This window comes from Sarcophilus harrisii, chromosome 2 (genome assembly GCF_902635505.1).
Source record: "Sarcophilus harrisii chromosome 2, mSarHar1.11, whole genome shotgun sequence".
Taxonomy (NCBI): domain Eukaryota; kingdom Metazoa; phylum Chordata; class Mammalia; order Dasyuromorphia; family Dasyuridae; genus Sarcophilus; species Sarcophilus harrisii.
The window spans coordinates 30,150,275-30,164,893 of NC_045427.1; the positions used below are offsets into that span (position 1 = coordinate 30,150,275).

Consider the following 14,619-nt stretch of genomic DNA (forward strand, 5'->3'; position numbering starts at 1 on the left):
CTGGGAATAACAATAGCCCCATTGCAGGGTTGTTATGCCTATCAAATGAAATAATATTTACCAAGCACAGTGCCTGGCATATAGTGTGTGCTTAATAAACACTTGTTTCTTTTTCTCTCCCCATTTCCCAAGAGTTGACTTGTAAACTGCTGCTCTTCAGTCTTCCTTGAGGTCTTTCAGAAGTGTCCACCCTGAACTCAAAAGTGAGACCTGGAGACCTAGAGACAAGATGCTTTACTTGCTCTGGGATTAGGGGGTTTTAGAGACAAAGCTCTAGCTTGGGCTGAAGGGAAGAAACAGGATGGAACCAGAAGGAAAATAACTTGTCTAAGAATCAGACAGAAAGAAAACTAAACAGGGAAGGAAACATGTACCTCACAACAACCTTAGGTACTATTATTTTTACTAACAGTATTTTATTTTTCCAAATACATGCAAAGATAGCTTTTGACATTCACCTTGTGATCCAAATTTTTCTCTCTCCCCCCCAAAACATTAATCTAATAGAGGCTAAATATGTGTAATTTTTCTAAACAAATTTCCATATTGATCATGCTGCAACAAGAAAAATCAGATTAAAAGGGGGAAAAACATGAGAAAGGAAAAATGAAAGCAGACAAAAAAGGTGAAAATACCATGCTTTAAAAATCCATGTTTAGTCTCCATAGTCCTCTCTCTGGAAATACTCTGTTGGAGTTGCCTTGAATCACCTTATTGTTGAAAAGAGCCAACTCCCTCATAGTTGATCATTACTTCTTGTTACTGTGTACAGTGTTCTCTTGGTTCCGCTCACCAAAGTTAGCAGCAGGTCAGACCAACACATAATTTTGTTGTTACTGTGTACAGGTACTGCATGTTGTTACTGTGTATAATGTTCTTGGTTCTTTTTATCAAACTTAGAGGTCAGACCATCGCATAATCTTAATTGTTACTGTGTACAGTGTTCTCTTGGTTCTCCTCATTAAACTTAGTGTCAGATTAAATCATCATATAGTCTTATTGTTACTTTGGTTCTACTCACCAAACTTAGCATCAGGTCAGACCATCCGCATAATCCTTTTGTCACTGTGTCCAGATACTGTGGGTTGTTACTGTGTATAATGTTCTTGGTTCCTCTCATCAAACTTAGCAGCAGGTCAGACCATTGCATAATCCAGTTGTTACTGTGTCCAGATACTGTGGGTTGTTACTGTGTACAGTGTTCTCTTGTTGTTACTGTATAATGTTCTCTTGGTTCTACTCACCAAACTTAGCATCAGGTCAGATCATCGCATAATCCTGTTGTTACTGTGTCCAGCGTTCTCTTGGTTCTACTCACTTTGCTCACTATCAGTTCATGTAAGTCATTCCAGATTTTCTGAAATCAGACAAGTCCTATGATTATCCCATGTTACAGTTGAGGAAACTAAGGCAAGTAGAAGCTGTGCTTGCCCAGGGTTACACAAGTAAGTGTCTGGGCAGGATTTACTTTGACCTACCTGGCTTCCAAGCTCAGCACCATTCATTACCTAGCTTTCTCAGTCACCAGCACATCAGGGAACACATGGAGGAAGAAGGAAGGATGGATGGTATAACCCTAACCCTAACAAAGTTCAGCAAAACAACCCATCAAGCCTCTTCAAGGCAGAGGGCAAATGAATCGCTCTTGTTGGCTCCTTGGTTAAGCTTGTTCCATATAATTATTTGGCATTCAGGAATCTGAATTCCAAAGTCCGGGAAGCCTTTGACTGTCGCTTTCACCTCCCATCCCATGAATCTAACTCTTCCAACTCGACTTCAGAGAACCTAAGACCCTGCTAGATCATCAGCTCCCCGGGAGCAGGGATCAAGGCTTATCTAACCTGGTATTTTCCCAGTGGTAGGCAGGCTTTTGAACAAAGCTTGCTGAATTTCCTTCCTGTTACTGACCTTGAATTCACTGGTCTTTGCCACCATCTAGTGGAGGCTGAAATCCCTACAGCCAACCACTTCTGGACCGCTGTTCTTTAAAGGTTTATGTTCTAAAAGAGGCATCAAGTTCATTTTTTTGTCATTTGAAAATTGTTCTAAAGGGACCTATTGGGTTTTTTCCCACCAAGCCTTCCAAGTCACATGTGTAGCAGATGAATCAGCTCCTGATTCAGCTTTTAGATAAGAGGCAGAAAACTGGCTGTGGCTTTGCGCCTTGGCTCTGTCGGCCGGGTAATTCTAGGATCATCACTTCATGTCTTAGACCCCAGTTCTGTCTCTCCACTGGGCCCAGGTCCAATCAGCACACCCTTAGTCAATCATTCATCAGTTCCCGATGCTTACACTGGACAAACTACCCTAAGCATGTACAAACTACTCCCACCTCTGAGGTTCAGGTTTCCTCTTAGGATGGTCCCTTGCAGAGCCCAGCTCCAAAAGGCCTGAGGCGTTCTTTTCTTTGTAAATATAATGGATTCCCTGTCCCTGCTTTCTTAAACTAGGGAGCAGATGATGGGTGTGGAGTCTCCAGTGGGATCCTGTGCACTCTGTGGAGCTGCTGGTGGTTTTCCTGAACATCTTTGTTCCTCTATTCTTTATCTTTTGTTACAAGTGCTGGCTCACTGTAAAGTAGGAGGTGTATCTTTGGGAATTGGGGAGTTGGAAAAATAAAAACAAAAAATCAATGTATTTTAAATAATAAAAGCTAATGTTTGGAGAGCTCTTTCAGGTTTGCAGTGACTGTACAAATACTGTTATCATTTTAGATTGTTGTTCTTCCTTCTAGAAGGCTATCACTGTGTTAGAGTTGAGTTACAGTGACTCATCAGACCAACATGAGCTCAGAATGCTCTGCCACAGGTCAGATACAAATAGCCCATTTAAATCTTTGGGGTGGACTCTCTAATTTTGCACATCATTTCATCATCACAGTGACCCTGTGTTATTAGTATTCCCTTTTTTCAGATGAAGAAACTGAGGCAAGTAGCTTAAGTGATGTGTCCAGGGTCATACAATAAGTATCTGAGGCTAGATTTAATTAGACTTCTGTTGTCCTGATTATGGGTCCGTCAGTCTAGCCACTGTATCATTCACTGTTTTCCAGAAAAGAGTTCTCTTAAAACACAATGCTGTAGAAGGTAAAATCCTGATTCAAACTATAGTAACAAACATCAAAGATCGGTCTTCAACGAATGGGAGTAAAGGTCTATTAGGGCATAAAATCATTCCTCCCTTTCATCTTTGCACCCAGCACATAAGATAGTTCCTTGGACAAACAAAAAAAAATCTTATTCATTTAATCATCAAGCATTTATTAAGCACCAGTTACATACCAGATACCGTGCTAGGCCCCAAGGATATAGAAACACAAAAAATGAAGCAGTCTATACCAGGGAGCTGGTGATTAGAGCGTTGGATCTGAAATTAAATCCAGCCCCAGTCTCTTCCTGCCACTTGACCCTTGGCAAATCACCTACTTTCACAGGTTTGTTGTGAGGATCAAATTAGATAATATTTGTAAAGGGCTTCAAAGAGTTCCTGGCATGTTTGTTCAATTGTTTTAGTCATGTCTACTCTTTATCATCCCATCTGGAGTTTTCTTTGGCAGAGATACTGGAGTGAATGGCTTGCCATTTCCTTCTCTAGCTCATTTTACAGATGAGGAAATTGTGGCAAACAAGGTAAAGTGATTTGCCCAGGAAATATCTGAGGCCAGATTTGAATTCAGGAAAATGAGTCATCCTCATTTCAGTCTAGCATCACTACCTAGTTGCCTACCTGGCACATAGTAGGTGCTTAATAAATGTCTTTTGATTCATTGATTTGGCACATAGACAATTAAATACAAGGTTTTTTGCAAAATAATGCTGCCTTGGCAGAGATCAGACAAGGAGAGAAGGAATGTTCATTAAGCACCTACTATGTGCTGGGCTTTGTGTTGAGTGCTTTATAAATATGATCTCATTCAATCTTCATAATCCTAGGAGTAGGTGCTATTGCCATCTCTTTTACAGTTGAATAAATGAAAACTGGCAGAAATTTACATGACTTACCTAGGATCATGTGGCTAGTAAGTACCTGAAGCTGGATTCAAAGTCCAGGCCCAGGTGCTCTATCCTATGAGCCATGTGGCTGCCATGTGTCACAGGTGGCATTTGATCTAAGACTTGAGCACAAGTGAAGACAGGGAGTGTTCCAAAATATTTAGGACCGACAACCTGTACAAAAGCCAGGAGGTGGGAGGTGGAATTTATTATACAGGAAAAAACAAGTAATCCAGTTAATCTATTACATTCTATGTTAGAAAGATAACTGGGAGAAACTTTGCCAAAAAAAATTGGGTCTTTCTCTTCACCCTGGTGAGCCACTATATATTGTGGAGTAAGAGAGCAGCTTGGTTAGATGCCTGCTTTTGGAATATCAGTCGTATGCAAAGTATATGATGGAGAGATAGAATGGGAAACAGAAGGAAAGTAGATGCATTGGTCTCACTTTCTTAAAGTTTACATATATTAAAAATATATTTTTATTATATTTTTTGTTTTTCTATTATCTATACTTTCCAATGTAATCTTTTCCTCTTCTTTATAACTAAGAATTTTTAATAATACTTTTTATTTTGAAAATACATGCAAAGATAGTTTTCAACATTTACCCTTGCGTGTTCCAAATTTTCCTACCTTCCTTTCCCTCACCTCCTCCCCTAGGCAACAAGTAATCCAATATATGATGCAATTCTTCTACATATATTTCCACATTTATCATGTTGCATAAGAAAAATCAGATCAAAAAAGGAAAAAAAAAATGAGGAGGGGAAAAAAGCAAGCAAAAAAGGTGAAAATACCATGTTGTTAAGTTCCCATAGTCCTCTCTCTGGGTGCAGATGGCTCTCTCCATCACAATTCTTTTGGAATTGACCTGAATCACCTCATTGTTGACAAGAGCCACGTCCATCAGAGTTGATCATTACATAATCTTGTTGTTGCTGTGTACAATGATCTCTTATAACCAAGATAAGCAGAATCCATTAGAATAATGTAATCAATTGATAACATTTCTTAATTGTCTACTGTGTACTAGGCACTGTGCTAAGTACCAGGGACTCAAAGAAGGCAAAAGCTAGCCTCTGCCCTCAAGCAGCTAACAGTAATGTAAGTGGAAGGATGTCTAAAGGAAGGTGATATATGAAAGAAGATAAAGAATAGATGACAGAAATTTCCTTCTCTCTGGAGTGAAGCTGGGCAGAGAGAAGAGAAGGGGAAATGAGTGGGGGTGACAGGACATGTTGCTGTTCGGTCATATCTGACTTTTTGTGACCTTGTTTGGGTTTTTCTTGGCAGAGAGACTAGAGGGTTATAATTTCCTTCTCCAGCTCATTTGACAGATGGGGAAACTGAGGCAAACAGACTTGCCCAGGGTCAAACAGGAAGTATCCGAAGCCAGAGCTCAGAAAAATGTGTCTCCCTAACTTCAGACTCGCTTCTATATCCACAGTACTATCTTGCTGCCCACTCCTGGGGCAGAAAGTTATTCATCAAACCCAAAAAGTCCTTCAGGCTGTCTGGAGAGGTTGAAGCTTATTGGGCTCCAGGACAACTGGGCTTTTGTTTTGGTGAAGCCTCGCCTTGTCATTCTTGGCGCGTGGTGCTGGAGAGCTAACGTTACAGTTCTTCGCTCTTCTCCCGTCCAACCCCACCCCTTGCCCCCACTGGACGTGTAACAAAACAAGTCCATGCTTATCTCAGAGTCTCTGTGCAAAGTCCTATGTCCTCTGATTGTCCTGCTGGTGTAAATTGTATCTCCCGATGAGATTGGAAGCTCTTACGTTTATTTTTCTTTCCCTTCTGGATCTCCTCTACCCACCCTATGGCCCCTGGCACAGTGAGCATCCTGAATGTGGTGGAGACGAGCCTGGGGCCAGAGGCTGCCCCTTTCCCTACTAGAATGAAGCAAATGTGAACTCTGAGCTCAGAGACTGTTTTATCCTGGGTTAGCCCAAAGTTTAGAGCAGAGTAAGCACTCAATAAGTACTTGCTGCATGAGGAAGGAAGGAAGGAAGGAAGGAAGGAAGGAAGGAAGGAAGGAAGGAAGGAAGGAAGGAAGGAAGGAAGGAAGGAAGGAAGGAAGGAAGGAAGGGGGGGAGTTGATTGGTTTACTAGCTCACAATGAGGAGCCCCCTGTCTCTTCTCCCTTGCCTGCTGTTCACCTCTCCGTTTTTCCTTTGTCTTTCAGTCCAACAAAGTTCCCGTGGTCCAGCACCCTCACCATATGCACCCCCTGACTCCCCTCATCACCTACAGCAATGACCACTTTTCCCCTGGCTCCCCACCGGCACACCTCTCCCCGGAGATCGATCCAAAGACAGGTGAGTGAGTGGGTGGCAGGTTGGACCTTTTCTGCTGTGGCCTCCTTACTTTGTGACTTCCTGGATGCAGAGGCCAGGAAACCTTTAGCTTCCAAGTACTTATCCCTTCCATTCCACTGAAATTAATCCATTTTCCTGGCAATAGTGATAAAATTGCCCTTCCCTTTAATTCAGAATACCCTCAGTTTGGGGGGAAAGGAGATAGTCCTTTGATTGGGAGGGGCAGAATTCTTAGAAATGGTTTTGCCCCCATATCAATTTTTATCCACGTAAACATCTCCACACAGATTCAGAAAGTAGCATTTTACTATTGTTTAATCTGGACCCCTGAATTCATTAGTCACGAATTCCCATTGAGGAAACCTCGTACCCATGATGCCTCAGTGTGACGTTTATATGTCATTGTTTACACGGTCTCCCCCACATTGGGTTGTGAGCTCTCTGAGGATGGGATTGTCTTTTGCCTTCCCTTTTATCTGCAGCACTTAGCACAGGACTGGGCACATAGTAAGTGTTTAATGAAGTCTTGTTGACAGATACAACTCTGCTCATCTGAACAGTGCCTGCTTTAACAGCCAGTCCCCAACCCTGCCCTGTCTCAGCTGATGGCAGCTCTAGGGAGTGATTGGGAGGGAGAGAACGTGGCAAGGAATGAGGTACTTGGGCCCAACAGTGGCTCAGGTGCTGGGCTGGGAGTCCCAGAGACCCAAGTTCAGATCTCACTTCAATATATCTATAAAATGGAGATAATAATAAGGTGTTAACCGTCCTCAGAATCAAATGAGAACGTGTAAGGCACGAAATAATATATAAATCGCTATATAAACGCTAGCAGTTGTAGATATTTCTTATGATAAAATGGAATGGGATACCAGGAAATATGGTGGGGTATAATGGATTTAGGAGACGAGCCAGGGCACCGAGTAATGGCTCTTTCTTTCGAAACAGGAATCCCCAGGCCACCTCATCCTGCTGAGCTGTCACCTTATTACCCGCTGTCTCCTGGAGCTGTTGGTCAGATCCCCCATCCACTGGGCTGGCTCGTCCCACAGTAAGGAAGATGGCAGCTTCCCCTTCTCTCTTGCCCCAGTCCCTGAATAACCTGGTCAGCCTGTATTGGGCTTTTTCTTCTCTGATCTAAGTCCAGAGCAGACTATCCAGGAAGTGTACCCTTAGATTTTTTCCTCTCATGACCCCTTTTCTCCTGCGAAATGTTTACATGACCCCAGCTATAGAGGTGTATAAAACAAGGATACAAATCAAATATTTACTGATAATAAATCATAATTTTGCGACCTTCACATTTAGTTTTAAGACCCTATATGGGGTCACTACCCATGAGCCCTAAAGTATATATTTTTATAGAACAATTACCGTTTATAGTCCAATTGCCATCCACATCTCAAACAGTGTAAGCACAGATGAGATGCTGGTCCCCTCTTTCATCTTTGGGGACCCACCTCCCCCTTTCCAGCAGAATCTAGACTCCTCTGTTTTCTGTCTCCCTCCCTCCCCATCAGCCTCCACCTTTCTTGACACACTGATGAGATTTTCTTGCTTTTGACATGTAGGCAAGGACAACCAATGTACTCCATCCCTCCCGGCGGCTTCCGGCACCCATACCCAGCCCTTGCCATGAATGCTTCAATGTCCAGGTAAGTTTCCTGCCTGGGCTGGCTCCCGGAGAAGGGGGATGATCCCCTGCCAGGTTACTCTCCTCTCCTCGAATCGATTGGCCTTTGTCCTGTCAATCAGAATAGAGGCAGGGACTCTTCCCCCTCCTGCTCCTCTTTCCCAAGGATCCTGGCTCCAGTGAAAAGGATGATGACAGGAACAGGCTTGTGATTTAACTGAGAGAACACCTTAGGCTAGTGCACAGCAATGCCTTCTCTCAGCTGCCAGGGACTGAAAATCTCCTAGAACAGGTGAAAGATTAAGTGTCCTTAGGGAAGAGCAGAATTAGAACCCACATCTTCTGTCTCCCTATCTAGAATTTTCATCATTGCTTTAGGACTCATTCTCTCAACAGCAAACAGAAGCCCATGCTCGGTTACCCTGGGAATCTAGACTCTTATGTGTTCTCCTATCTGTGTGTAGCCAGAGCTAACCTGGGGATGGGGTGCATCAGTATCTCTCTCTGAGGAGGGAATGAGCTTCCCATTCCTCAGACTCTCTCCTGGGAGACTATTTATTTTTCATGCTCTAAGGCTGAGGGTGGTTTCTGATCATAGACCTGGAACATTAATTCTGAGCTTATGTCTTTTCTTATGTTTTGTTTCCCTCCCCGGCAGTTTGGTTTCCAGTCGCTTCTCTCCACACATGGTGGCCCCTTCCCACCATGGTCTGCCCACATCAGGGATCCCCCATCCGGCCATTGTCTCACCCATCGTCAAACAGGAGCCCACACCCCCCACCATGAGCCCATCCGTAAGCGCGTAAGTAACCCTTATACCAGAGGGGAGTGCTGGGGACACCCCCAGTCCCTAGTGCATTAATGATGATGTGATATAGGAAGGGAGCTTGGAAAGCTAAGACAATACAGGCAACTATTCCTTAGGTTTCCTCCCTTGGAAATAGTGCATTTGGACTCTTTATGTTCCATTCCCTCCATTTTGGACCTTTTCCCAGAAACATTAAAGAACTCTTTGTCTCCTTCAGTGGAGTAGACAGTGTTTTGGAACCATAGAATAGGGGAGCTAGAAGAAGGGACCTTCAAAATGATGTCACCCAACACCTTCACTCAACAGATGGGCCCAGAGAATGTTAGTGACTTGCCAAAAAATAACACAGAAGATATAAACCCAGATCCACTGGCTCCAAATTCATTCCTCTCACCACTGTTTCACTGCCATACCCAGGAGAACATGTCATACACCCCATTGGTGGGGACCACAATAGCCATTGGGGAGTGATGGGAGCAGGACCCCCAGCTTTCTCTTCACTTCCCAGTTCCAAGGGCCTCAAGGCACAATAGAGAACAGATCATCCCCATGGATGGGTCAGTGAAATTACCAAACGTTATCCAATCCTATCTGTTCTCAGGAAATCCCCAGTGACGGTGAAAAAGGAGGAAGAGAAGAAGCCCCATGTGAAGAAGCCTCTCAATGCCTTCATGTTGTATATGAAGGAGATGAGGGCCAAGGTGGTCGCCGAGTGTACGCTGAAAGAGAGCGCAGCTATCAACCAGATCCTAGGAAGAAGGGTAGGTCTCTCCCACTGCCATTAGTGTAGTTTAAAGAAGCTTAAAGTTTCCTTTTTTAAAAAAAAATCACCATCATCTCCATTATTATCACATTGAATCCTAAATGGCTATTTAAACATCATTTTTTATTGTTAAGTTCTTTTGAAACCTTCTGTTTTTATATCACATTCATTTCTGAATTTGCTCCCTTCAGTTCCACCCCAAGGGTCCTTGCCCTGGGATGAAGAAAAATACATAAGTGCCTAAGACCATCGGTAGCATTGCACACCTTTCTAATGACAAGTGGCAATTTAATTCTATTTTGTCATATCTTATTTTCATATTCCATCATTGACACTATGTCATCCTCCAGTGCCAGGATCAGCCATTGTCATTATGTGTAGCTTTGTTTTATTTATATTGTGACAGTCAATGTGTGTATGACCTTCCTGTTTCCGCTTGTCTGGTCTGCATCAGTTAATACTTCTTTTCAAGGTTTTCTGAATCTTTCATCATCACCTTTCCTTACAGCTCAATAAACCCCATTATCTTTCTCTGCCATTATTTGGTCCCCCATCCTCCAATTCCATTCCCCCATTGTCCAATTCCGTCCCCCAAACGCTGTGTCTCGTGTTCCCAGTTTTCTGGCTACCGCACAAAGTGTCCTTATGAATATTTGGCAGAGGGATGACTTTCCTATCTTTGAGTTCCTTGGGCCTAGCAGTGCGATCTCTGGGTCAAAGGGTGCAAGCAGTGGAATCACTTTTCCCTTGATCTTTGGACTCATGATCCAGCTGAACATTGAGAATTTCCCATTAGAATGGAAGCTCTGAGGACAGTTACTTTTTTTATGTCCTCAGTACTTAGCAACCAAAGTAAGTATTAAATGAATGGCTCCTGATGGACATGACTCATGATGTCTCAGAGGTCAGAGGGAGCCTTCTCCTCCATGACTGCCCACTCCCGAAGGTGACCTTTCTCCATGGTTCTCATACATAGTCTCGTTCTGCCCTCCCTCGAGTCCATCCCTTCCCCACTCAGCCAAGCTGCCAACCTGATTTTGCTGGGCTCAGATAATAACAACGCCCTGCCCCAGGGAAGGAACTCCAGGAGCTCCCCTGGCCTCCAAGATCACATCTCAAAACCTCTCTTCTTAAGCTGGACTCTTGTCCATGCTCTGCAGCAAATCTGGGTCCGTCTTGCGCCTCTAGCACTTTGCGCTGTCTGGCCCATCCCCTGCCTTTCCTCTTACCTCTGACTTCCTTTAAGATTCAGCCGAAGAACGTCTTTCTGGCTTCCCCCGGCTCCTGGGGCCTTCCCCTCCATCTCTCTGTCTATGCTGTGTATTTCTGTTACTCATATGTTAGCTCCCACCTTAGAAGGTAATCCCGCTGAGGGTGGGATCGTTCGTGCCCTTGGTGCTCTGTATCTCAGTTCCCACAGCATAGAGGGCGATAAAGAAACGTTTGCTGACTGACTGCAGAAAGTGATAAAGAAACGTTTGCTGACTGACTGCAGAAAATGATAAAGAAATGTTTGATGACTGACTGCAGAAAGTGATAAAGAAACGTTTGCTGACTGACTGCTGGGGAGATCTCTTGCCTTCCCGCCTCCACAACTCCTGGTCTTTCTCTCTCCCCCTCCCCCCCAGTGGCATTCGCTCTCGAGGGAAGAACAGGCCAAGTACTACGAGCTGGCCCGCAAAGAGAGGCAGCTTCACTCCCAGCTCTATCCCACCTGGTCAGCGCGGGACAACTATGTAAGTGCCTCCGGTGACGGGGAATCGGGAAGCTTTAGGCAGCCTCCAAGCATTGGACTTTGGTGGTCATCTGTAGATGGTCAACCATGTGAGAGCCAATATGAGTCCTCCCCTTGACTGACCTGTGATTCTGGGCAAGAGATTTAATCTCTCACTGCTCTGACTAACTGGGTCAGCCGGGCAGGGCAGCTCTGCCCAATAGATGGAGTTCCCTCCACCCAAAACAGATCTAGGGAAGGGAAAAGTCCTCAGCAGGAAACTTTGGATCACGTTGGGCAGCCCTAAATCCCAGCATTCACCTTGGCTTTACATCCTCAGAATCCTGAAGTTAGACAGGAACTTGGGAGCAGTTTCCCACACCCACCCAATCAGAATGTGCTCTGTATGAGACACGGGGTTTTGCAAGAGTGAATGTTGGAAACTCTCTTTGCATGTATTTTGAAAATTAAAAGCTATTATTTAATTTTATTTTTTAAAGGAGTAATAGTGCTTCAGGTTCTTGGAAGAGCAAGGTCTTTTCTTGCTCTAAGCCCATAAGGCAAAGATCAGAAGGGAAGTTATTGAAAGGGAAGGATTAGGAGTCTGGGGGCCCCTGGCAAGGGCAGAAGTCCCATTGTTAGAAAGGAAACTTGGGCATAGAGCACAGCTGCCTTCCCTGCCTTCTCTTCCTGCCGGCTCTCCCAGACTGCACCGCGGCCACCACCTCTCTAATGCCGTCCTCTCTCTGTGGGCCTCCGTTTCAGGGCAAGAAGAAGAAGAGAAAACGTGAGAAGCAGCTGTCACAGCCTCCACCGCAGCCGCAGCCGCAAGTTCAAGAGGCTGAAAGTGAGCCCTCTTTCCTTGTTCCCCATTTCCCCAGACACAGCCCGCACACGCCCCTCCTTGATGAGGTCTGGGGCGTTCCAGGGTCCCAGGGGTGGCAGGTGTGGGCCGTGGGCCATGGAGACCGAGGGAGGAGCCGCCTCCTCTGTCCCGTGCCGTGGAGGAAGCATTGGATGAGGATCAGTGTGACTTGGAGGTCACTGACTCCTCTGTAAAATGGGCACAACCATCAGCCCTCTGCCTCCCATTAGGCACTTGGGGCCGGTCCTCCACTTTCTCTCCTGAAGGGGCCACAACTGACCTGCCCAGAGTCTCCCAGCCAGCGTGTGTCGGAGCTCAGGCTTCCCGACCCTGAGACTGGCTCTCCATCCCTGCTGTCAGGCAGCGGTCAACAAACCTGCATTAAGCCCCTACCACGCGCCACTGCCAAGCACGGGGAGGGAAGCGCTTTCCAAGGCATTTTATAAATGTCTGTGGGAACAGGGTGACTCGGCAGAAAGGGCCCGAGCCAGTGTCCAGGGCTCAGTCTCCTGGGGTGACGTTGAGCCAGTGCCCTTCCGGACTGTCTCACCTATGTGAGGAGGTTGGATGAGCCCCAAGGCCCCCTCCCACTCTAACTCCTGGGAACAGCAGCAGCCACTGCCTTCCCCTTCCTACAGCCGAGGACATTGCAGCGTGGTAACCCTACTAATAACTGACCTTTACATGAGGCTTTATACTGTCATTGCTGGCAGTGATACCATCATTATATGATCATTATAGCAGGTGACGGGATCATTATATAACTATCATCATTGTCACAGCGCAGTTATTTCATGACTATACTATTGTAGCTGGTGATTATATCACTATTATGATACGATATTAATCCTCCACCCCTGCCCCCTCCTACCCCGCTAAGGCTCCCTCTGGTTCCCCGCAGGCGCCCTGGCCTCCAGGAACAAGAAGCCGTGTCTACACTACGCGCCACCGGAGAAGCCTTGCGACAGCCCCGCCTCCTCCCACGGGAGCATGCTGGACTCCCCAGCCACCCCCTCCGCTGCGCTGGCCTCCCCAGCCGCCCCGGCAGCCACTCACTCGGAGCAAGCGCAGCCGCTGTCCCTCACCACCAAGCCCGAGGCCCGGGCCCAGCTGGCCCTCCACTCCGCCGCCTTCCTGTCCGCCAAGGCGGCCGCCGCCGCCAGCCCCCTGGGCAGCCAGCCCCCCCTCCTCTCCCGGCCCCTCCCCCTCAGCTCCATGCCCACCACTCTGTTGACTTCCCCCCCTTCTTTCCAGGCTCCCCTCCATGCCCTGCAGGCCCAGCCCCTCTCCTTGGTCACCAAACCTGCTCACTAAAGCCAGCCCGCCCCGTCTTCTCCTTGCTGCCAAGGGGCTCCTCCAGAAGTAGCGATTCAGAACAAATCAAAAGGAAACTTTATTGGTCAATATTTGACCACTCTGGACTGTTCGGTAAAGTGTCTGGTAACAGCAGCGCTTTACTCTTTGTAGATGTAAACGGTAGCTGATTTCAAGAGCTTTTTTTTTTTTAAATAAAAAAAATTTTTAAAAGAAAAAAAAAAGAAGACAAGGAAAAAAAAATCTGAAAAGTAGTTTGTTATCCTCTCTGTCTATGGTGGACTGACCTGTGCAGAGGAGACATCTCTCTTGCCCCTAGTCCCATCCCTCCGACCGCTAACCCCTCCTCCTCTCTCTGGTCTGCATGTCTGTAGCCCCTACGACTCCTTACCTGGTTCCTCTCCCTGTTCCTCCCGAGTATCCTTCTCTTCCCGTCCTCAGCTCTCAGTATCCAAGATACCTCATGTCTCTACTCCCCCCGGCCTCGTCCTCTGCCTGGTGCTACGCCATCCATCGAGAAGCTGAATTCTAATGACTCCACTAGCATCCCCCTGTCCTCAGTGGGATTATCTACTGGCTCCCACCCCCGCCCCGCCACCCCCTTTCATCCTCAACCCCCAGTCTCAATGACTATGACAGGAATCTCTTCCCTCTCCTCTTCCAGCAAGAGCATTTGGCCCTAACCCTCAGTATTTGGCGGTGTACAAATGTGAGACACCTTCTCCATAAAAATGTCTGTATCTTCTCTGTCTCCATGACCAGTCCAAACCTCATCCTCATGGTCCCGGGGAAAGGATTGGACCCCAAGTCCTGGCCCCTCGGTGAGGGCCGGTTAACATAGTCTGCCAAAGTTTTGAGACCCTCCCTCTCAGCTCCCTACCCCCTACATGCTTCTTTTTGTGTGTATTTCTGTTTTGTTTTTATGTCTTTGGAGCAATTTGAACTCCCAGTTGTCACATTATTTTCACAAAAGAAAATAAAATTGCAGTTGCAAGAGCCCTTCTTGGTATATGTGCCTTCCATTTAACCATTAATTTAATGGGTAAATAAATACACACAGTGAGCCTACCGCACACTAGGGTTCTGGGAATTATGATCAACAGTGTGTCCTCCCACTGGGGAGGGTGGCGGGGAGGAGGGGGAGAAAGTTCTGGCCAGCCAGGCTCCTATGTCCAAAGCACCAGCAAGAGCCCCAGTGCTTGCTGGGAT

General features: G+C 46.1%; 1 protein-coding gene across 1 annotated transcript in view; it reads left to right on the plus strand.

Annotated features, from left to right (window-relative positions):
• TCF7L1 (transcription factor 7 like 1) overlaps positions 1-14,409 on the plus strand; it is a 204,721-nt gene extending 190,312 nt beyond the window's left edge. Inside the window, exons 5-12 of the mRNA XM_031949765.1 lie at positions 6,181-6,313; positions 7,262-7,364; positions 7,885-7,968; positions 8,605-8,748; positions 9,356-9,515; positions 11,146-11,253; positions 11,997-12,078; positions 12,998-14,409. Coding sequence (XP_031805625.1) covers positions 6,181-6,313; positions 7,262-7,364; positions 7,885-7,968; positions 8,605-8,748; positions 9,356-9,515; positions 11,146-11,253; positions 11,997-12,078; positions 12,998-13,410 — 1,227 coding nt within the window. The 3' untranslated portion in view covers positions 13,411-14,409. The remainder of the gene's footprint in view (positions 1-6,180; positions 6,314-7,261; positions 7,365-7,884; positions 7,969-8,604; positions 8,749-9,355; positions 9,516-11,145; positions 11,254-11,996; positions 12,079-12,997) is intronic.
• Positions 14,410-14,619: the final 210 nt, after the last annotated feature.